Source organism: Mobula birostris, chromosome 8 (assembly GCF_030028105.1).
Source record: "Mobula birostris isolate sMobBir1 chromosome 8, sMobBir1.hap1, whole genome shotgun sequence".
Taxonomy (NCBI): Eukaryota; Metazoa; Chordata; class Chondrichthyes; order Myliobatiformes; family Myliobatidae; genus Mobula; species Mobula birostris.
This window is the reverse complement of record NC_092377.1, coordinates 57179088-57202257: the sequence shown is the minus strand read 5'-3', so window position 1 is coordinate 57202257 and position 23170 is coordinate 57179088. Positions and strand designations below refer to the sequence as shown.

Below are 23170 nucleotides of genomic sequence, written 5' to 3'. Positions count from 1 at the left end.
AACCTATCCAAGTCACCCGCATCCTCTTAGCATCCTCCTCACAGCTAACACTGCCGCCCAGCTTTGGGTCATCTGCAAACTTGGAGATGCTGCATTTAATTCCCTCATCTAAGTCATTAATATATATTGTAAACAACTGGGGTCCCAGCACTGAGCCTTGCAGTACCCCACTAGTCACCGCCTGCCATTCTGAAAAGGTCCCATTTATTCCCACTCTTTGCTTCCTGTCTGCCAACCAATTCTCTATCCACATCAATACCATACCCCCAATACCATGTGCTTTAAGTTTGCACACTAATCTCCCGTGTGGGACCTTGTCAAAAGCCTTTTGAAAATCCAAATATACCACATCCACTGGTTCGCCCCTATCTACTCTACTAGTTACATCCTCAAAAAATTCTATGAGATTCATCAGACATGATTTTCCTTTCACAAATCCATGCTGACTTTGTCCAATGATTTCACTGCTTTCCAAATGTGCTGTTATCACATCTTTGATAACTGACTCTAGCAGTTTCCCCACCATCAATCTCAGGCTAACCGGTCTATAATTCCTTGGTTTCTCTATCCCTCCTTTTTTAAAAAGCGGGGTTACATTAGCCACCCTCCAATCCTCAGGAACTAATCCAGAATCTAAAGAGTTTTGAAAAATTATCACTAATGCATCCAGTATTCCTTGGGCTACTTCCTTAAGCACTCTGGGACGCAGACCATCTGGCCCTGGGGATTTATCTGCCTTTAATCCCTTCAATTTACCTAACACCACTTCCCTACTAACATGTATTTCCCTCAGTTCCTCCATCTCACTAGACCCTCAGTCCCCTATTATTTCCAGAAGATTATTTATGTCCTCCTGAGTGAAGGCAGAACCAAAGTAGTTATTCAATCGGTCTGCCATGTCCTTGTTCCCCATGATCAATTCACCTGTTTCTGACTGTAAGGGACCTACATTTGTCTTAACCAACCTTTTTCTTTTCACATATCTATAAAAGCTTTTACAGTTTTTATGTTCCCTGCCAGCTTTCTCTCAATCTTTTTTCTCTTTCCTAATTAAGCCCTTTGTCGTCCTCTGCTGGACTCTGAATTTCTCCCAGTCCTCAGGTGTGCCACTTTTCCTGGCTAATTTGTATGTTTGTTCTTTGGAATTGATACTATCGCTAATTTAGCTGGTCAGCCACGAGTGCACTATTGTTACAAGAGAGAAGGTGCTCAAAAAGCTGAAAGACCTAAAGGTACATTAGTCACCCAGAGCAGAGGAACTGCACCCGAGGGTTCTGAAAGAGGTAGCATTAGAGATTGTGGTGGCATTAGAAATGATCTTTCAGAAATCATTGGACTCTGGCATGGTGCCAGAGGACTGGAAAATTGCAAATGTTACTCCATTTAAAAAACCTTTTAAGAAAGGAGGAAGGCAGCAGAAAGGAAATTATGGCCCAGTTAGCCTGACTTCAGTGGTTGGGAAGATGTTAGAGTCAATTGATAAGGATGAGGTGATGGAGTATTTGGTGATACAGGACAAGATAGGACAAAGTCAACATGGTTTCCTTCAGGGAAAATCCTGCCTGACGAACCTGTTGGAAATCCTTTAGGAGATTACAAGTAGGATAGATAAAGGGGATGCAGTGCAGGTTGTATATTTGGACTTTCAGAAGGCCTTTGACAAGGTGCCACACATGAGGCCACTTACCAAGTTAAGAACCTATGGTATTACAGAAAAGTTACTAACATGGTTAGAGCATTGGCTGATTGGTAGGTGGCAGTGAGTGGGAATAAAAGGATCCTTTTCTGGTTGGCTGCCACTGACTAGTGGTGTTCCGCAGGGGTTGGAGTTGGGAGCACTTCTCTTTATGCTGTATATAAATAATTAAGGTGATGGAATAGGTGGCTTTGTTGCCAAGTTTGCAGATGATATGAAGATTGGTGGCGGGGAAACAGATAGGATGCAGAAGAATTTACATTAGGAGAATGGGCAAGAAAGTGGCAAATGAAATACAATGCTGGAAAATGCATGGTCATGCACTTTGGTAGTAGAAATAAATGTGCTGCCTATTTTCTAAATGGAGAGAAAATACAGGAATCTGAGATGCAGAGGGACCTTGGAGTCCTTGTACAGAACACCCTGAAGGTTAACTTGCAGGTGGTGAGGAAGGAAAATGCCATGTTAGCATTCATTTCAAGTGGTCTAGAATACAAAAGCAAGGATGTGAAGCTGAGGCTTTTTAAGGCACTGGTGAGTACTGTGAACAGTTTTGGGCCCCTCATCTTAGAAAAGGTGCTGGTATTGGAGAGGGTCCAGAGAAGGTTCACAAGGATGATTTCAGGAATGAAAGGGTTCTAACAAAAAGAACTCTTGATGGCTCTAGATCTGTTCTCGCTGGAATTCAAAAGGATGAGAGGGGATCTCATTGAAACCTTTCAAATGTTGAAAGGCCTAGACAGAGTAGGTGTGGAAAGGATGTTTCTAATGGTGGACGAGTCTACGACAAGAGGACACAGCCTCAGGAAAGAGGGGTGCCCTTTCAAAACAAAGATGCAGAGAAATTTCTTTAGCCAAAGGGTAGTTAATTTGTGAAATTTGTTGCCACATGCAGCTGTGGAGGCCAGGTCTTTGGGTGTATTTAAGGCAGAGATTGATTGGTTCTTGATTGGACATGGCACCAATGGTTACAGGGAGAAGGCCAGTAACTGGAGTTGAGGAGGAGTGAAAAAAAAAGGATCAGCCATGATTGAATGGTGAAGCAGACTCAATGGGCCAGATGACCTAATTCTGCTCCTATGTCTTATGGTCTTATGGTCTCATGAAAATCAAATCTGTCCAATGCTTCTCTCCATAATAAACCTACCCAATTATCTACACCGCTTCCTCTCTGCAATGAATACTTCATGGAACACACAACCCATTCAAGAATGTCAGCAGGTTGTGATGGTAGGATAAAAGTGCAGGGAAAAAACTGAGAGATTTTTGTGTGATAAGCCTGTTTACTCCTGAAGTGACAGCCGGAATGCAAGCAGAGAGAGTTTAACTGAATGGAGATAGCAGAGGACAGTGGAGTGACACAAAGATCCAATATCAGAACTTTGATATAAAAAGCAAATACTGTGAAATATGCAGCAGGTCAGGTCAATTCTGTGGGAAAATTTAATGCTACTATGTCAGAATGGGCCAATGTGCTGTTCCTCAAACTTGCATTGAACCTCATGACAATCTAAAGACAGGGGATCAAAATTGAAATAGAATGTAAAGGTTGAGTGGCAGGCAACTGGAAAATCAGTGTACTCTTGAAGATCAAAGGAAGGTGATCTACAAAGTAGTCACCTAATCTGTATTTGGTTTCAACATAAAGATAATCACATTTGGTTTCAACATAAAGATAATCACAGAAAGCAGCACACTGTATTTGCGGAAATATGAGTAATTGTGCCTTCAACAGGAAAGACAGCTTAAGTCTATGGACTTCAAGAAGAACTGAGTTAGAACAGTAGATCCTGAGTATCTCCTGCAATTACTTGACAACATGCTGTAGAAATGGAAAACAGAATTAGGGCATCACAGAGGGAGCAGTCTTTTCAGAATACCGGAAAGGAAGAGTAAGTCGTGTCTGGTGTTACAAATTATGGAGAATTCTGTTGAATATTAAGGATGGTGGAATCAAAGGTGAGAAACACTATCGTTGTTCTGACTGTGATTAACTAGCATTCATCACTGGTTCAAACAGCATCACAAGAGTCACATGGGCAATAGAACATAGAATAGCACAGCACAGGAACAGGCCCACAATGTTGTGCCAAACCAATTAAATTACTTATCAAATGGCTAACTAAACTAAAGTCTTCTGTCTACATAATATCTATATCCTTCCATTTCCCTCATGCTCATGTGCCTATCTAAACATTGCTTAAAGTTCCAAATGTTCCTGCCTCCACAAAGACCACCACAGGCAGATCACTCCAGGTCCCCACCACTCTCTATATAAAAAAAAAATTGTCTCTCACATCTCCTTTTAAACTACCCTCTCTCACTTTAAATGCATGACCTCTGGTGTTAGACATTTCAATCCTAGGGAAAAAAAATATAATCTGCCGACTCTATCTATGGCTCTCATAATCTTATAAATCTCTATAAGATCTTTCTTCAGCTGCTCCAGAGAAGACAACACAAGTTGGTCCAAACTCCTGTTAAAGCCCGTGCTCTCTAAATGTATTCTGTACCTTTTCTATAGCCTCAATATCTTTCCTATAATAGGGCGACTAGATCCGTGTGCAATACTCCATATGTAGCATAACTAGAAGTGTTATAAAGCTGCATCACAACTTCCTGACCTTCGTACTCACTGACTCAGCTAATAAGGGTAAGCATGCCATACGCATCTTAACCACCCTATCCACCTGTTGGACACTTTCAGGGAGCCAAGATCCTTCTGCTCATCACCACTGTTATGGGTCCGTTCCTTAAGTGTACTGTCTCTTTAAATTTGACCTACCAAAGTGCAACATTTCACAATTGGCAGGAATAAAATCCACCCATATCTGCAAATGACTGAAATCCCAGTGTATTCTTTGCCAGTCCTCCACGCCACTATCCAAAACACCACCAATCTTTGTATCATCCGCAAACCTACAAACCCATCCATCTACATTTTCATCCAGGTCATCTGGATCAATTCCACTTGTCCTCATCCAGGTTGGCCTGGACCATTACCATATCCTGCCAGAAATGCAAGACATGATATCCAGCTACCTAGGAGGATTTACGCTATGCTTCACTTCAACCCACTTTACAACTAGGTCACAAGAACTCCAAAAAGGGATTCCAACTGGCTGTATCATCTTCCCCCATCTTATTTGTCATGGGTATCAACCTCTTCATATCAGCAACAGCAGACATAACCCAAGGCCCAGTGTTGGAGCCCAGCATCCGACAACCTGCAATATGAGGGATCATGGATGACATCAGAATAAACACTGTAACCCATGTCCAAGCAAGATGAGTATTGGAAACCCTGGTTAATGTAGCTACCTGGGCTAGGATGACCTTCAAGACCAGAAAGTCCAGATGCATGGTGATTAAAGAGGGCAAGGTTACTAGCAAGTTCAGTCTTCAAGTACAGGGAGAATCATTCCATCCACAGAGGACAACTAAGTAAAGAGTTTTGGAAAGTGGTTTAATGCAGCACTGACAGACTGCGCCAACATCACCAACATTGTAAAACAGACTGAAGAGTGGCTGAAGAAGATTGACAAAACCAGCCTCCCTGACAAATTTAAGACATGGCTGTACCAACATGCTCTTCTACCAAGCCTCCTTTGGCTTTTCACAGTGTACGAGTTCTCCTTGACCACTGTAGAAGGCATCAAGAAGAAAGTCAATAATCACCTGCAGAGATGTCTGGGGATCCCCCTCAAGTTTTTCTTCAGTGGGGCTCTACTTCAGATCAGGCCAGCTATAGCTCTCATTGTCACTGATAGTGGAGGAGTTCAAGGTGGCAAAGTGTTGAGTTGTGTAACACAGAGGGACTCCGATGACAAGCTAATAAACCAAGCAGGAGTCACAAGAAGACTGGGCTGAAAGTGGACTGCCAACTTGGCCACAGACCAGGCAATGAGCTCTCTACAACTAAGAGAGATCATTGGCAATCCATGCCTGGGATAGCAAGGCTCAGCACACTACCAATGATGGGGGATTACAAGGGCAAGTGATAGGCATGACATGGTCCAGGCAGAGGTGTGGAACCTTGAAGACAAAAGATGGGAATCGAAGGCAGTGGAGTTGGGGTGATAGGATGCCTGGACAAAACGGGATCTTTCCAAGCCCAAGATCACATGGGCAGGGCTTTGGAGACTGGAGCCCTTCCGCATTTCTTTCCTCCTGCGGTCCATGTACAACACTCTTCTTCCATCATCACAGCAGTACACATGAGGACTGAGAGAGGATCCTAACTGCAAGCTTTGTGGTCAGTGTGGTTCACTGACACACATACTGTCAGGATCCAAAACAGCTTTAACACAAATACAGTATAGGTAGTGCCACGACAAGGTCCTGCTGTCCCTTGCTGACACACTAGAGTGGAAGAGGTGTAAAAAGAGACCAGCTGGCAGAGAGGGATACAGGGCAGTCATCTTCATCAAGGAGGGGGCCACGCCATCACATCAAAGAGGCATAAATCCAGTCTGCTGCGAACTGCCAAATCATGGGAGATGAGGGCTCATGTGGGGGGGGCGGGGGGAAGCTGCAGTTCCCAGATGTGGTGCAAACCACACTTCAACTAGACATCCTAATGTGGTCCACTGAAGGCAAGAAAATCATCCTGGTGGAACTCACAGTACCACGGGAGGAAGGAAGAGAGAAGGCTCACGAGAGGAAGGCCCTGAAGCACCGGTCCTTAGTCCAGGAGTGCAGGGACAATGAATGGCAGATATGGCTACTCCTCGTGGAGTTCGGCTGTAGAGGGCTCCTGACAAGGTTGGCATGGAGGTTGCTGTCTGCACTGGGCCTTGATGAAAAGAGCAAGAACCAAGCAGCTCACAGGATGGGGGAGGAAGCAGAAAGAGCCTCTTGCTGGATATGGAGCAGGCGAGAGGAGTTGAGCTGGAAGTCAGGAGCAGATAGGCAGTGACTTGGCCACCACTGCTGACCCGCCAACTGGAGAATGTACAGCTAAGGGTGAAAGCAAAGTTGGGCATCACCATATGACATCTGCTCCTAGCCAAAGGTTACAGTTACCTCATCAGGCACCCCAGTGTATGATACAATATACAGCACAAACAGCAGAGATTCCAGTACAAATCCCTGCAGAACATTACTAATCACAGACCTCCAGCTAGAATAAGTCCCTTTGACCACTACCCTCTGTCTTCTAAGGGCAAGCCAGTTCTGAATCTAAATAGCCATTTCACCATGCATCTTCATCTTTTGGACGAGCCTCCATGAGGGATCTTAACAAACATCTGACTAAAATCCACGTAGACAACATCCACAGCTGAACCGTCATCAGCCACCATCATCACATCTCCAAAAACCTCAATCAAGTTAGTAACACTGGACTTGTCCTGAACAAAGCCATGATGGCATTCCCTAATTAGGCCATGGTTTTCCAAATGCTCAGGAATCCTATCCATAATAAATCTCCCCAGTACTTTCCTTACCACTGACATGCTTCCAGGATTATCCCTGATTCCCTTCTTAAATAATGGAACAGCATTAGCTACTCATCAGTCCTCCTGGACCTTGCCTGTGGTCAAGGCCCTAGCAACCTCTTGTCTTGCCTCTCTCAATAACCTGGGATATATCCCATCAGGCCCAGGGGATGTACCTACCTTACTGCTCTTTAAGAGATCCAACACTACCTCATCCTTTACCTGAAAAAGCCCTACCATATCAATACATTCAGCACCGATTTCCCTATCCTCCACGTCCTTCTCCTTGGAAAGTGCTAATTAAGTTATCCTCTTACTCTTGATGCCTTGAGATTCTCTTTAATCCTTCTTTAATTCTCCTGGCTTTCCTAATTTCACTCTTGAGTTCTCTTTTGGCTTCTTTATAATCCTCCAGGGCTCTGTTTGCTTCTAGCTTCCTAAGCTTTTCACACTTTTCCTTTTCTTGACAAAATCCATCACCTCTCTCGACATCCAAGGTATTCATCTTGGCAACCTTGTCTTTCCTTCTGATGGAACATAACTGTCCAGTGCTCTATGCAGTTGGTCTTTAAACACCCTCCACGTGTCAGATGTGAACTTGCACCAAAACAGCTATTCGAATTTATTCATTTTTTGCTTAGAGATGTAGCATGGAATAGGGCCTTCTGGCCCTTTGAGCCACGCCACCCAGCAACCACTGATAACCCCCCTTTCCCCTACCTAACCACAGGAGAATCGCCAATTTACCTTTGGACTGTGGGAGGAAACCGGGGCACCCAGAGAAAACCCATGCGTTCCATGGGGAGGATGTACAGTCTCTCCTTACAGAGTTTGCCGGGTTTGAACTCTGAACTCCAATGCCCCAAGCTGTAATAGCATCACACTAACCGCTGCACTGCCGTGGCACCCAATTAACTCTTTCTTTTTCCTGCCTAATGCTCTTGTAATTTGCCCTGTTCCTATTCAATACTCTCTTGTAAGGTCCATACTTAACCTTATTTACAGTTATCTTAAAACTTGAGTTGTGGTCACTGTTGCCTTAGGATATTAAGAACTCCAAGTACTGCAGGTCTACCTTACTAGCAAATTGCTGTATAGCAGTGGAGCTGAGCAACACTGGATTGTTGCGCACCTGCTATAGACACCTAGGGAAGAAGGCATCAGAGACTATATGCAGAGGTGGTGCACAATCCAACAAACGGTGCAAATCATTGTCTTGGACATTTTTCTTGTGATTCAAGACCTTGTTGGACTTTAGTAATGTAGAAACATGGATACTGCAAGCCCGGTTCATTAGCAAGACTGACAACGGAAGAGCTGTGTGGCCTCTGTCGTTGTGTGGACAAGGCCCTCTTGCTACAGCATCACCTATTACAGCCATGCAGGGGAGGAAGCAGCAAGGGCCAAGGGTGGAGTATGAAACAGCAAAGGCACAACAGGTGCTGGGTTGGGGACTGGCTTCTCCCATCAGTGCTGCTCTCCAGTGTTCACTCAGTACAAGACAAGCTGAATTGTGTTCACCTGTGGCTGCACTAGCTCATGATGAAGAGCTGCTGCATACTTTTTCTTGCAGAAACTGGCTCCATCCAGGGCAATCTTCAGGCCATGGCACTCAGGAACTTGGGTAATATTATTATTACTATTTTTTCAGGAATGTATGTGCTATCTTCACTACACTTGCTATGTGTGGCCATATGTACGTGTTTTGAACCTTGGCCCGAGGAAGACTGGTTCATTTAGCTGTTACATGTGTATGGTTGAATGACTGACAACTAACCTTGAACATGGTCAGTGTACAGCAAACATGCCAGACAGTTCAACCTCTTCTACATGACCTGTCTGTGCAAAATACACTACATCAAGTGGCAAGATCAGATTCTATACACAGCTCCCACCTAAACAAACCTCCACAACACTTAGACTTTGTTAAAAGAATGGGTGGGCAGGACATGTCAGAGGAATGTCTGAAAACAGAATATCAAAGCAGCTAACAACAGGAATTCTGCAGATGCTGGAAATTCAAGCAACACATATCAAAGTTGCTGGTGAATGCAGCAGGCCAGGCAGCATCTCTGGGAAGAGGTGCAGTCGACGTTTCAGGCCGAGACGGGTCCCGGCCTGAAACGTCGACTGCACCTCTTCCTAGAGATGCTGCCTGGCCTGCTGCATTCACTATCAAAGCAGCTACTTTATGCAGAATTGACTGTGGGCAAACAGATGAGGAAATTCATTCACATCTCTTAGAGCATCCCCAAAGAGCTTCAAAGTTGAAACATGTTACTTGGAACAAGCATTAGATCATCCCCCTGTTTGACATACCTATTTAAAAAGCTATCCTTGCTCATATTAGGAAGAAAGAATAGACAGAACAATGATGAAAAGCAAACCCATAAAATAAGAACCACTGACGCAGCAGTATTCCTACACTTCTGTCATCTGTGTGAAAGGAGCTTTCGAGCCCAGATTGTTGTAATTAACCATATCAATACATATTGACCAAATGTCACAGACTTACTCCAGACTATAGGACGAACAATACTTCTGAACTCATGCCGAGTCAACACAATCACACTACAATGATTATATGGATACAGCATTTGGTACTAGCTTTTCCATTTGTCTTTCAATACAAGATGGACTGTAAAAGGCACCTATCACAACAAACCAAAAAAAATACTTTCACTTTGAAGATGGGAGGATTTCAAATACTACCACAATGTTTGAGCAAGTTAAATTGGTGACTGCTTTCATGTGGAGAAAAGTATAATATTAGTGAACTGCAGTTAGGCCAGAGGAAGTGAAAATAAACTGCCAACTGCTTGGAGAGAGACTGCACAGCAGTTTAGTCCTGGTGGATTCTAACAAGAATTAGGTTTGAATTTTTGACAACATATTAGACAAGAATGATGAAGGAAATACAGCGTAAGTTAACTACATAGATTTTCAGAAGAGATTTTCTCAAATCCAAACACAAAAAACTAGTTAATAAAACTAAGACCAATGGAACTAAAAGGTAATCAGTAATGTGGAGAGATGATTGGATTGAAGACAGAAAGCAGAGATAGAACCATAGAACATTACAGCATAGAAAACAGGCCATTCGGCCCTTCTAGTCTGTGCCAAAACATTATTCCACCAGTTCCACTGACCTGTATCCATTCCATAACCCCCCAGACCTCTCCCATCCATGTACCTATCCAATTTATTCTTAAAACTTAAGAGTGAGCCCACATTTATGTCAGATGGCAGCTTGTTCCACACTCCCACCACTCTCTGAGTGAAGAAGTTCCCTCTAATGCTCCCCCTAAACCTTTCCCCTTTCACCCTACAGCCATGTTCTCTCATATTTATCTCTCCTAATCTAAGTGGAAAGAGCCTATTCACATTTACTCTGTCTATATCCCTCATAATTTTGTAAACCTCTATCAAATCTCCCTTCATTCTTCTATGCTCCAAGGAATAAAGTCGTAACCTGTTCAATCTTTCCCTGTAACTCAACTCCCAAAGACCCGGCAACATCCTAGTAAATCTTCTCTGCACTCTTTCAATCTTACTGATATCCTTCCTATAGTTAGATGACCAGAAATGTACACAATTCTCCAAATTTGGCCTCACCAATGTCTTATACAACCTTATGAGCCTGAGGATGGTGAACAATGGTTTGCCCCTTGGATCAGTGTTGAGGCCATTATTTCTCATCAAATGTATTAGCAGCTTAGAAGTGTGTGGAGTTAAATATCCAAATTTTTAATGGCATAAAGCTTGGAAATGTGGTAAATAGTGAGGAGGATAGTGACTAGCTGCAAGACAAAGATAAGCTAGCTCAGCATGCAGCTAAGTGACACATTTAATAATAGTAATATAAAGGAATGCAATGGTGTGTATTGGCAGAATGATAAGGCAGTATAGGTTAAAGAGCACACTGCACAAGACTGGGGGAAATCGAGGTTTACATGTTCTTATATCCTTGTAACATGCAGGACATTTTCAATAGGGCGGCTAGTGAAAACTATGGGATCCCAAGGTTCATAAACATGAGACACAATTAGGCAAATTGTATTACATTCAGTTATGGTCACCACATGTTAGGAAGGATGTGATTGTCAAGTAGGTGGAGAGAAGATTAATTAAAGTATCTACAAGGAAGACGTATTTTAGCTGTATGGTTAGCATGGAGATAATGGTGTAGTTAAAGACGAAGGCTTAGAAATTTAATAGAGTTACATCATAAGACCATAAGACACAAGAGCAGATTTAGGCCATTTGGCCCATCGAGTCTGCTCCACCGTTCAATGATGGCTGATTTACTATCCCTCTCAACTAGATAAATTCTCCTGTCTCCTCCCCACCTTTTTCACCCTTACTAATCAAGAACCTATCAACTTCCACTTTAAATATACTCAATAACTTGGACTCCACAGCCATCTGTGGCAATGAATTCCACAGATTCATCACACTGGCTAAAGAAATTTCTCCTCATCTCTATTCTAAAGGGATGCCTTTCTATTCTGAGGCTGTGCCTTCTGGTACTAGACTGCTCCACTATTGGAAACATCCTCTCTATGTCCACTCTATCCAGACCTTTCAGATGTGAGGATCATGACTGGTTTAGATCAGGGAACTGGAGGGAAGCTATCCCATAAGCAAATGCTTCATGGATCAGCGGACACATGTAAAATTTGTGTGAAAAGAGCGAAGGAAGATTTGTACTCCACAGTTGGAATTTCAAATTTCAAATTTAGATTTCCTTTGGCCCAACTGATCTATACCAACCATATTGCCCAGTAATCTACTCCCTTCTGCATATATCTGCCCCATAGCTCTCCAAATCTCAATTATCCATGTAATTACTTAAATGCCTTTTAAATGTTGCTAATGTATCTGCCTCAACCACTATTTCTGGCAGCTCATTCCAAATACGTACTACCCTTTGCATGAAGGTGCTCAATCTCTCTTAAATCTCTCGCCTCTAATCTCAACCGATTTCCTCTTATTTTTAGAGCCTCTTCCTGGCATTAGGGTTGTCTATGCCCTTCATGACCTTATATACATAGAACATAGAATAGTACAGCACAGTACAGGCCCTTTGGCCCACAATGCTGTGCCGACCCTTAAACCCTGCCTCCCATACAAGCCCCTACCTTTGAGATCATTTCTCATCCCCTATGTTCCAGGAATAAACTCTTCTTGTAACTCAGGCATCCATTTCCCAATAGAATTTTGGTAAATCTTTACTGCACTTTTTCTAGTTTACTAACAACTTTCCTTTAACAGAGTGACCGATCTATAGACAATGCTCTAAGTGCAGCCTGAGTAATATCTTAGAAAACTGCAACATAACTTCTCAACTCCTATAATCAGTGCCTTCTGATGAAGGCCATTGTGCCAAATGTCTTCTTCAGTAGTCTAACTTACTATGCACTGCTTTCAGCAAACTAAGCACTTGCATTGCTAAATCCCTCTGTTCCAAAACATACCCACGTCCCTACTGTTTACAGTACTCTACAAGTCATACCCTGGCTTGATCTCACAAAATGTAATCCCTCACATTTACCTGGATTGAAAGCCATTTGGTAAACTTTAACCCGCAAACCCAGATGATCAAGATCCTCTGTAGTTTTTCATAACCTTTTTCACTATCTACAACACCACCTATTTTAGTATCATCGGCAAACTTACTAACCATGCCTTGTAAGTTCACATTGTAATTTGTATAAGCAATTTGAAACACGTCTCAGCACTAACACCTGTGGCACACCACTAGACACAGGCCACCAGTCCAATAAACAACCTCAACTTTGTTCCACTGAGCCACTTATGAATCTAATATACCATTTCCCCTGGATCCAATGTTCCCTCTAAGGTATGTATGCACACATCTTTTGCTACAAGCGCTCAAAGGGAAGTAAACTACGCACAAAACATTGTCACCCTCTACCTCGTTGGCATGTTATGCATATGTCACGATTGTACATAATCACATTTCCTCTTCCAGTTTCTAATGCGGGTGGTGTTGACAACTTGGAGTTTGCAATGATTTGTCTGAAGATTTTAGAACTGGCTTATTTATATTGTTTTAACTCCAGAAATTATTCAGTCCGCACATGCTGCTGTCACTGAGCAAAAGATTGCACAGCACAAGATTTTTGTGCACACTGGTTCTTACAAATTAGAATGCACATTGCCTGGATCCCATGCAATCTATCCTTCCAGTCTAGCCTGCCATGAGGGACCTTATTAAAGTCCATTTGACAACACCTACTGCTACCTTCTTGGTTATTTCTCCAAGCCTGAATGCTTGAAAGTGCAGTGACCCAAGCAGTTCTGAATTGCTTTACTGCTTATTACTCATCAACTATCAGTGACTGCTTTTTGAACCCAAACACATGTAACTGATGCTATTTAAAAGCTGTTCACTCTCAGCACGACGTAGCATCTAATGGCCGCACAAGAGCACATGGCTGCCACTAGTTCAGCAACAGTCTCTTGTCTCAATTAAGTGGCACAAGTGTCCCAAATAAATAAAGGGAATCCCAGCTATTTTCTCGATTAGTTTTTGTTCTTTAAGAGTTGTCCCAAATAAGCAGCTGCCTCGATTAACCAATGGCTCCATTAACTGGAATCCACTGCATTAAGAAAAACTTTATTTTTATTTAAAATATATGGACTGAAATTTGAATATCCATAAGAAACAGTCATTTCTTTTATCAAAGGATCTCTCTAATCAGCTTGGTTGTCAATGATAAATTTGTTGGATTTTGTAAAAGATTCAACCTAACATTTGAGAGTGGCAATATTCCTGAGACAGAAAGTGTTTCACTGAAACCTGTCTGGCACTTATCTGCTTTCAGCTATACCCCCAAACTAAATTTTCCTCAAGGGTCTCACCCTGTCCGAATTTGGACCTTGACTTTCAAGCCAAGTTTCTTTTTTCTGAGCAGGATATCTTTTAACTCCATTCTATTCTTACAAACCTGCAGCAGAGCATTTAACCTCCATTCCTGCTTGCAAGTTAGCACACTATGTTAAGCTCCACCCCAGGTACTTCTACCCTGCTTGTACTTACCACCAACTTTCAAATCTGCCATTATAACCCACTTCCATCCTCTTAAACCACCAATCTTTGAAATTTCATTTTCGCTTTGCAGCAGGTTGTCACTTCCAAATGCAGTCCATTTTTACCATTCCACATGTGCATTAAGGGGAAAATGACACTGAGTGATTATGATAGACACTCTCTCATCCCTCTTGTCCTAATAGTACCTACAGTACCTAATCATGTAGAAAATGCTCCGTCATGACCTATTCATAAGCAGCAGATAATTCGGCTAATTGTCACCCAGTCTACTATTAATCTTCAGGTAAACTAACAATTGGTGATAGTGCTATCAAGCAGCAGTAACTTACCAATGATCAGCTGAAATCTGGAAGTGAAGCGGAAGAGACTGCCCTTGACATCAAGGCAGCATTGGAATATAACATGACAGGTAAAACACTGCAATTGCTGGAGTTAAACCTCACACAAAGGTAGATACCAGGCCCAGGACATTACTATAGAAGCAGTTCTTAAATATATCCATCTTCAACTACCTTCCCAATGACCTTCCATCATATAGCCAAAAGCAGGGGTGTTTGCTGATAGTTGAATGTTTAAATCCATTCACACTTCTCAGAAAATAACATAGTTCAGATTTGCATGAAGTCAAACTTCATCAAGTATTCAGTCATTGATAGATACTGACAATATCCAACAAGAGAGTGTTTAATTATCTAGCCTTAACATTCAATGGCACCATCACCAGTGAGTACCTAACTTTCCATGAAAGGTAGAGGTGTAATCATAAACCAGAAACTAAAATGAACAAATATTGTATCTCCTAGAGCTTGTCAGGCTCCTTTGTGGCAGACAAATCACAAGTGCAAAGAATATGATCCATTTGGCCAGATGACTGCAGTTCCAGTAATACTCAAGTGGCGCAACACCATCCAAATCAAAGCCTACTTGTCAAGTTCTACAGTCACCACCCTACACATTTATTCTTTCAGTCACCAGTGCACAGCAGCTGCAGTGTGTACAGTCTATAAAATGCAACACCAAGTCCTACTCCAATAGCACCTTCCAAACCTAACCTCTAGCACAAGTGAAGAACATCCAGTTCACAACACCATCACTATATATATATCCAAGATGCACATTATCCTTATTTACAAATATATGACCATTCCTTCATAGTTGTTTTATCTAAAGCCTGGAACTCTTTCCTCAACAGCATTATAGAAGTACCTTCACCAGAAACACCATTGGTTCAAACTGATGGCTCATCACTTTCAAGTGAAACTGTGGGTGGTTAATAAAGACTCACCTCACCCACAATAGTTAGTTCCCCCAAAATCTGTATTAAGTAAAATTAACCCAAGTGATAAGATCATACTACTTATTCACAGGCTAACGTAGTGAGTTTTTATTTTTAGCTCCTATTTCTCCATAAATAGATTGTCTATATTTGAAGAATCACTTCATTTCAGTTTTAATACACCAGAACTTAGGCTGAGTATAAATGTTTAACTGATATATTTATAATAGTAAGATTTTAGATGCAAGAAAAAAATTATACCTGATGTTTAGTAACTGTGATTTTACAGCTTTGAGATTTCTAAACTTGGAGTTGAGGTGGATGGACAGGGAAGTGGGATGTTGAGGTAATACGCCATGGAGGAGCTGGTTTCTTCCACAACCAAACATGGGAGTGATAAAGCCTAAAAGGGACACGAAGCTAAAAAATTGCGTCTAATCAATGTTTGTAAATAGCTTGGAAATAGAGCTGGGAGTGGAAGCAAAGAAGTTTATTAGTCCCCGTAAAACAAGAAATAATGTATGCCAGGTTGATTCTATTAGTTTTTTCTTAGAACCACGTTATGAATGAACACCATGAATTTTTATTACTATAATAATTTTGTGGATAACAGTGCTCTTTTCTAAGAGTTTTAGTGAAAAAATATTAATCTTTCAATTGCAAAATAAAACAAAGCCTTGAATATGGAAAGATACAAACCGGACAGATCGATCGTCGCTGCCTGTGACAACCAATGGCTTCTTTGGATGGGCTGCCAAGCCCCAAAGCTCCCCTTCACAATGGCCCTGCATTATCAGGAGTGGTTTGTCGCGTTCTCGAACCATCACTTCAAATATTTCGCTATCCTGGGTTCCTGCTAGAATACGGTCTGCTTTCCAACAAACACTTCTGATTGACAAACCTTTAAAAGGTGAAAACAAATTAATAAATAAATAATAAGACGGTAGGTGATTTTAACTTGCCACATATTAACTGGGACTTCCATACTGTAACAGGACTGCATTGGATAGAGTTTGTCAAGTGTGTTCAGTAAAGTTTCCTTAATTGGTGTACCTTCAAATGGTTCCATTTAAAGCAGTTGCCCTAGCTACCCTTTTACTAACTGCTAGGCTTACACACTTAGGTTGCTGAACATACCCATCTTCTCATTGACTTCACTCTCTCCAATCCCATCTCCAATCCCTATCCTAATGATCCAATTTAAATTATCCCACTTGTACATGTAGCCTCTATCCCAAAAGACATCCCAATGGTCCAAAATCTGAACACTTGACCAACAATTTTCTGAAGAAATTTGACATTCATGCAAAAACTGAACAGAATTTATAATTCTTCCTTCAGTTAGTCCTGAAGAAGGGTCTCGGCCCGAAACGTCGACTGCACCTCTTCCTAGAGATGCTGCCTGGCCTGCTGCGTTCACCAGCAACTTTTATGTGTGTTGACAGAATTTATAAGATAGCTATTTTCATCTAAAAGTACTTTCCTTTAATGTGCATCACCACACAAAGATTTAAAATTACTGCATGCCTTCAAGAACATTAATTTCAATGTCTATCTGGAGGGCTTTAGGAACAAAATGGCATCTTCAACTGTTTAAGCCACTTATTTCCATCCTTATTAATTCTGATCTAAGCTATATCATCTTCTCCCAAGTAACTTCAGAGTCCCTCAATTCCCTCAACTTAATAAGCAAAACCTTAGCTGCCATCGGATCAGCTTCCAAACAAATGCTAATGACATGCACACCTTCATGTCCGTTAAATTCAACAGCTTTTCAGAACCACTGATACCATAGCAAGTAATATTTTTCTCAAGTTACAATATAGGAGAACTTAAATTCACATTGTCAACGGTTGCTGCAAACATTATACTCCCGTCACCAATTCCAATAATCTCCATGGTTTCTGTTTGGGGTAGAACTAGACTCGAAGAAAGTTTCTTACTTAAAATCCTAAACTGAGCTACCAATCACCATATAATGTGCCTCACATAGTGTTCCTACTTCCATTTCCGCCTCCCTAAGATAGCAGATGCTCTAACCATCTCCTGCATTGTCATATCCAGATTTAATTCTTTCAATATTTTTAAGACTATAAGACATAGGAGGAGAATTAGGCCATTCTGCTCTGCCATTCCATCTTGGCTGATTTATTATCCCTCTCAACCCTATTCTCTTGCCTTCTCCCCATAACCTTTGACACCCTTACTAATCAAGAATCTTTAATTCCTGGGATCAATTCCCTTTTATTCCTGGGATCAATCTCATGACCATCCTCTGGATGCTCTCCAATTACCGCACATCCTTTCTTAGATAAGGGGCCCAAAACTGCTCACAATATTCCAAGTACGGTCTCACCAATTCCAGATAAAGCCTCAACATTACAGCCTTGCTTTTATATACTAGTTCTCTCAAAATGAATGCAAACATTGCATTTGACTTCCTTACCACTGACTCAATCTGCAAGTTAACCTTTAGAGAATCCTGCACGAGGACTCCCAAGTCCCTTGTTACATCTGATTTCCGAATTTTCTCACAGTTTAGAAAATACTCTATGCCATTATTCCTTCTACCAAAGTATATGATCATACACTTCCCTTCAACTTATTCCACCTGCCATTTTTTGCATATTATCCTAATCTGTCTAAGTCCTTCTGCAGACTCCCTGCTTCTTCAACAATATTTGCCACTCCACCTATTTTTGTATCATCCACAAACCCGACCAAAATCATCAATTCCATGATCCAAATCATTGGCATATAATGTGAAAAGAGATGGTCCCAACATCAACTCCTGCAGATCCCAACTTCTAACCAGCAGCCAACTAGAATAGGACCCCTTTATCCCCGGTCTTTACCTCCTTCCAGTTAGCCAATTTTCTATCCATGCTAGTATTTTGCCTGCAATACCATGAACTCTTATCTTGTTAAGCAGTCTCATGTGCAGCACCTTAAGTAAAGAACATTCACTGACTCTCCTTTGTTTACCCTGCCTGTTATTTCCTCAAAGAATTCCAACATACTTGTCAGGCAAGATTTCCCCTTAAGGAGATCATTCTGACTTTGGCCTATTTTATTATGTGCCTCCAAGTGCCCTGAAACATAATCCTTAGTAACAGACTCCAACCACTGATATCAAACTAACTAGCCTCTAATTTCCTTTCTTCTGCCTCCCTCGCTTCTTAAAGAGTGGTGTGATATTTGCAATTTTCCAGTCCTCTGGAACTATTCCAGAATCTAGTGAATCTTAAAAGATCATTACTATTGCCTCCACAATCCCTTCAACTATCTCACTCAGAACCCCAGAGTGTGGTCCATCTGGTCCAGGTGACTTATCTACCTTCAGACCAAACAGCTTCCCAAGCACCTTCTCCTCAATAATGAAAACTACTTCCACTTCTGCCCCCTGACATTCTTGAACTTCTGGCATACTGCTGGTGTCTTCCACAGTGAAGACTGATGCAAAATAATTATTAAGTTTATCCGCCATTTCGTTGTCCCCCTATCACTACCTCTCCAGCATTATTTTCCAGCAGTCTGATGTCCACTCTTGCTTCTCTTTTACTCTTTATATACCCGAAAAATCTTTTAATACCTCTTTTTATATTATTGCCTGGCTTACCTTCAAATTTCATCTTTTTATCTTGGTTGCCCTCTGTTGTTGTTTTTGTTTTTAAAGTTTCCCAATCCCCTAGCTTCCCACTATAATGTATGTCCTTTCTTTTGCTTTTATGCTGCCTTTGACCTCCCTTGTTAGCATGGTTACTTCACCTTCCCTTTAGAATACTAATTATTCTTTGGGATGAATCTGTCTCACACCTTCTGATCCCAGACACTCCAGTTATTACTGTTCTGCTGTCACCCCTTCCAATCAGCTTTGATCAGCTCCTCTCTCATGTCTCTTTGGTTCCCTTTACTCCACTGTAGTACTGATACATCTGATTTCAGTTGCTCCCTCTCAAACTGTAGGGTGAATTCAATCATATTATGATTACTGCCTCCCAAGGTTTCCTTTGCTTAAGCTCCCTGATCAAATCTGGTTCATTATGCAACATCCAATCCCGAATTGCCTTTTCCCTAGTGGGCTCAACTACAAGCAGCTCTAAAAATCTATCTTGTAGGTATTCTACAAATTCCCCCTCTTGGGATCCAGCACCGACCTAATTCTCCCAATGTACCTACATACTGAAATCCCCCATGATTATTGTGACATTGTCCTTTTTATATGCCTTTTCTATCTCCCATTTTAATTTGTACCCCACATCCTGCCAACTGTTTGGAGGCCTTTATAAAACTCTCATCAGGGTCATTTTATGCTTGCAGTTTCATAACTCTACCCACAAGGATTCTACATCTATCTCACCTTTAAGAATTTTACTTCAACTTTTACCAACAGAGCCACTCTATACCCTTCTGCCTACTTGCCTGTCTTTTCAATACAATGTGTATTCTTGGATGTTAAGCTCCCAACTATGATCTTTGAGCCACAACCCAGTGATGCTCACACTACCATACTTGCCAAGCTCTAACTGTACTATAAGATCATCCACCTTATTTTGCATACTGCATGTAATCAAATTTAACACCTTCATTCCTATATTTACTCTCTTCAACCTTGCCCCTATGTTACCGGAAATTAAATTCTTATACCTTTCTAAACTTTTTTGTCTTTTTACTTATTCTGGAGATAACTTTCTAGCACAAGCTTTTGCAACAACTTCCATTATCTAAGAATTTGCTGCTGGATTCTTACCACAGACATTCCCTACTTATCAATCTTAAGGGCGTTCTGCTATCCTCCCATTTTGTGGGTTGCTAAAGAGGTTGATATGGAAACTAGAGATTCTTACAGCTGTAGCAGGTGGTGCATACAGGGCAGTTGGCGCATCTATTCCATCACTTGAGTAGGAGCTTTTATGTGCTCCCAATATATGGCTTTGAATTTCTTAATATTGGCCTTAATGCTCCTTTTCCACTTTCAGCAGTCATAGGCCTCAAATCACCAGCAGTGAATGGAAATAGTGCATTTCAAGGTAGCTTTAAGTACATCCTTGAACATTTTTCTCTGTCCACCTGATAATTTCCTGCCATGACAAGTTCTGAGTAGAATGACATTTTTTGGAGGCTTGTGGTGGATATTCAAATAATATGGCTAATGTAAACGATATGGCTAAGCTGATGTGCAGTAATGAAGACCTCAACATTAGGGTCATTGACCTAGGAAAGGACTCTAATATTGGTCTATTATTCTTCCAATCAATTTGGAGAATTTTGCTTGTCCTCACTGGTACAATGCTTTAGAGTTAGAGTCAATGTCATACAACACCAAAGCAGACCCAACCCCTCGCCCATGTCGACAAAGTTGTCCCATTTGCCTCATAAATCACTAAAACTTTCCTGACCATTGATTACCTGTCCAAGTGATTTTTAAATGTTGTTATTAAACCTGCCTCAACCATTTCCTCTGACAACTCATTCCTCAAACACACCACCTTCTGTTTAAAGTTACCTATCAGGTATCTTTTAAAAATTTCCCCTTTCACCTTAAACCTACACACTCTAGTTTTTGATTCCTGTCCCTGAGGGAAAACTGCATGCGTTGACCCTATGTCCTGCACATTACATACCTCTATAACATACTTTTGTCAGTCTCCTACATTACACAAGTCCTTTGCTTTAAAAGTTCTATCTTCAATAGTTTTTCCATACCCTCTCAAAAACCTGGAAGCCTCTATCTCCAGATCTAACTCCAGCTCCAAGCCACCAACTCCTTTAGCTCTCATTTCTGTGGACCATTACCTCATTCTATCCTATCCCTTCCTCCACCCCACCAATAATTGTGAATTTAATCAACTTACAGCAACAGTATGCAATTCCCTTAGTCAACTAGTGGTCAAACTATAGTCTCCAAATGTTATTGTCACCCCTACTGATGCCTCCTTTGGCAACATCTTATTTGGACAAAGGTATTTTCAAATGCAAATCAGTACACTACTGAAATAATACACCATTTATTTCTCATTAATATACAGGATGAAGGAAACATTCCTGGAAGAATACCTGAGAGATGCATGGATTTGTTCGAGTTAGATTTTTCTTATCCAAAGCACGAAACAAACATTTTATCTGCTTCTCCCAGGCAGGATGCTGCTAACACATATGCTACATGTCAAGGTGTCCGCCTTTCTACTAAACTGCTAATGGCTATGTATTTTACCTATTAACCTGTGGACTCCAAACATATACAGTAACATCTGATGTACATTTTAAATTATATATTGAAATACAAAATAACTACACCTGCATAAAATTAAAAATAAATACCTTTATATCCCTGTTCAGTTTCTCGAAGATCAATTTTTGTGATTGGTTTAAAGTCAATATCCCATAGTCGGATGCAGCCATCTCTCCCGCCAGTAGCAAAACCTTCTTCACAAGGATACATACTAAATATTCCTGCCTACCAAGACAGAAAAATATGTAAACAGTTTAATAGTTAGTTGTAAACACAATGTCATGGAAACATGTCTGATGTGCAATATATAAATCAATTTAGCCTGCACAGCAAGAGCAATTTAGAGACTGAAATACAAATAATTCCCTCCTCCAAAGCCACCTAGCATTCCTGGATCAGTGAATTTACTCTACCAACCTCAACATGCATAGTTTATAATAGTTTGTTGTATAAACTTAGATCATCTATTTTGTCACTGCTCCATAGCTGCCGCATTCAAAGTCCATATCTGATATAAAAGAACACTTCAAGGTTAAAAATAATGAATTGTCAAATATTGAGGATGATAAACACAAAAATTATGTATTCGCAGGCATAAACTAAAGTTCAGCTTTAGTGGAAAAGACAAACTGAAATGTTAAAGGACAAAGTAAGTGAAAAAGAAATCCAATGCTCAGAAAGAAATAGAGGGGTGGGATGAACGTTGTGGGAGAAGAGCAGCAAAGCCTTACACGCAAATTCCCCTAGAAAGTGGGAATTGCTCATGTGTGATTGTAACATGCAAAAAAAAAATCAGAATTACTGTATACACATCAAAGTTGCTGGTGAACGCAGCAGGCCAAGCAGCATCTGTAGGAAGAGGTACAGTCGACGTTTCAGGCCGAGACCCTTCGTCAGGACTAACTGAAGGAAGAGTGAGTAAGGGATTTGAAAGTTGGAGGAGGAGGGGGAGATCCAAAATTATAGGAGGAGACAGGAGGGGGAGGGATAGAGCCAAGAGCTGGACAGGTGATAGGCAAAAGGGGATACGAGAGGATCATGGGACAGGAGGTCCGGGACGAAAGACAAGGGGGGGGGGACCCAGACGACAGGCAAGAGGTATATTCAGAGGGACAGAGGGAGAAAAAGAAGAGTGAGAGAAAGAATGAGTGCATAAAAATAAGTAACAGATGGGGTACGAGGGGGAGGTGGGGCCTAGCGGAAGTTAGAGAAGTCGACGTTCATGCCATCAGGTTGGAGGCTACCCAGACGGAATATAAGGTGTTGATCCTCCAACCTGAGTGTGGCTTCATCTTTACAGTAGAGGAGGCCGTGGATAGACATGTCAGAATGGGAATGGGATGTGGAATTAATTCCCATTCCCATTCTGACATGTCTATCCACGGCCTCCTCTACTGTAAAGATGAAGCCACACTCAGGTTGGAGGAACAACACCTTATATTCCGTCTGG

At 41.4% G+C, this 23170-nt stretch overlaps 1 protein-coding gene across 4 annotated transcripts in view; it reads right to left on the bottom strand.

The window, feature by feature from the left end:
* LOC140201322 (echinoderm microtubule-associated protein-like 6) overlaps window positions 1-23170 on the bottom strand; it is a 378640-nt gene that overhangs the window by 227955 nt on the left and 127515 nt on the right. For all 4 annotated transcript variants that reach the window (XM_072265210.1, XM_072265207.1, XM_072265209.1 and 1 more), the window contains exons 6-7: window positions 21810-21945; window positions 16188-16389 (exon numbers count right to left, since the gene is read on the bottom strand). In XM_072265210.1, the coding sequence (XP_072121311.1) occupies window positions 16188-16389; window positions 21810-21945 (338 nt within the window). The remainder of the gene's footprint in view (window positions 1-16187; window positions 16390-21809; window positions 21946-23170) is intronic.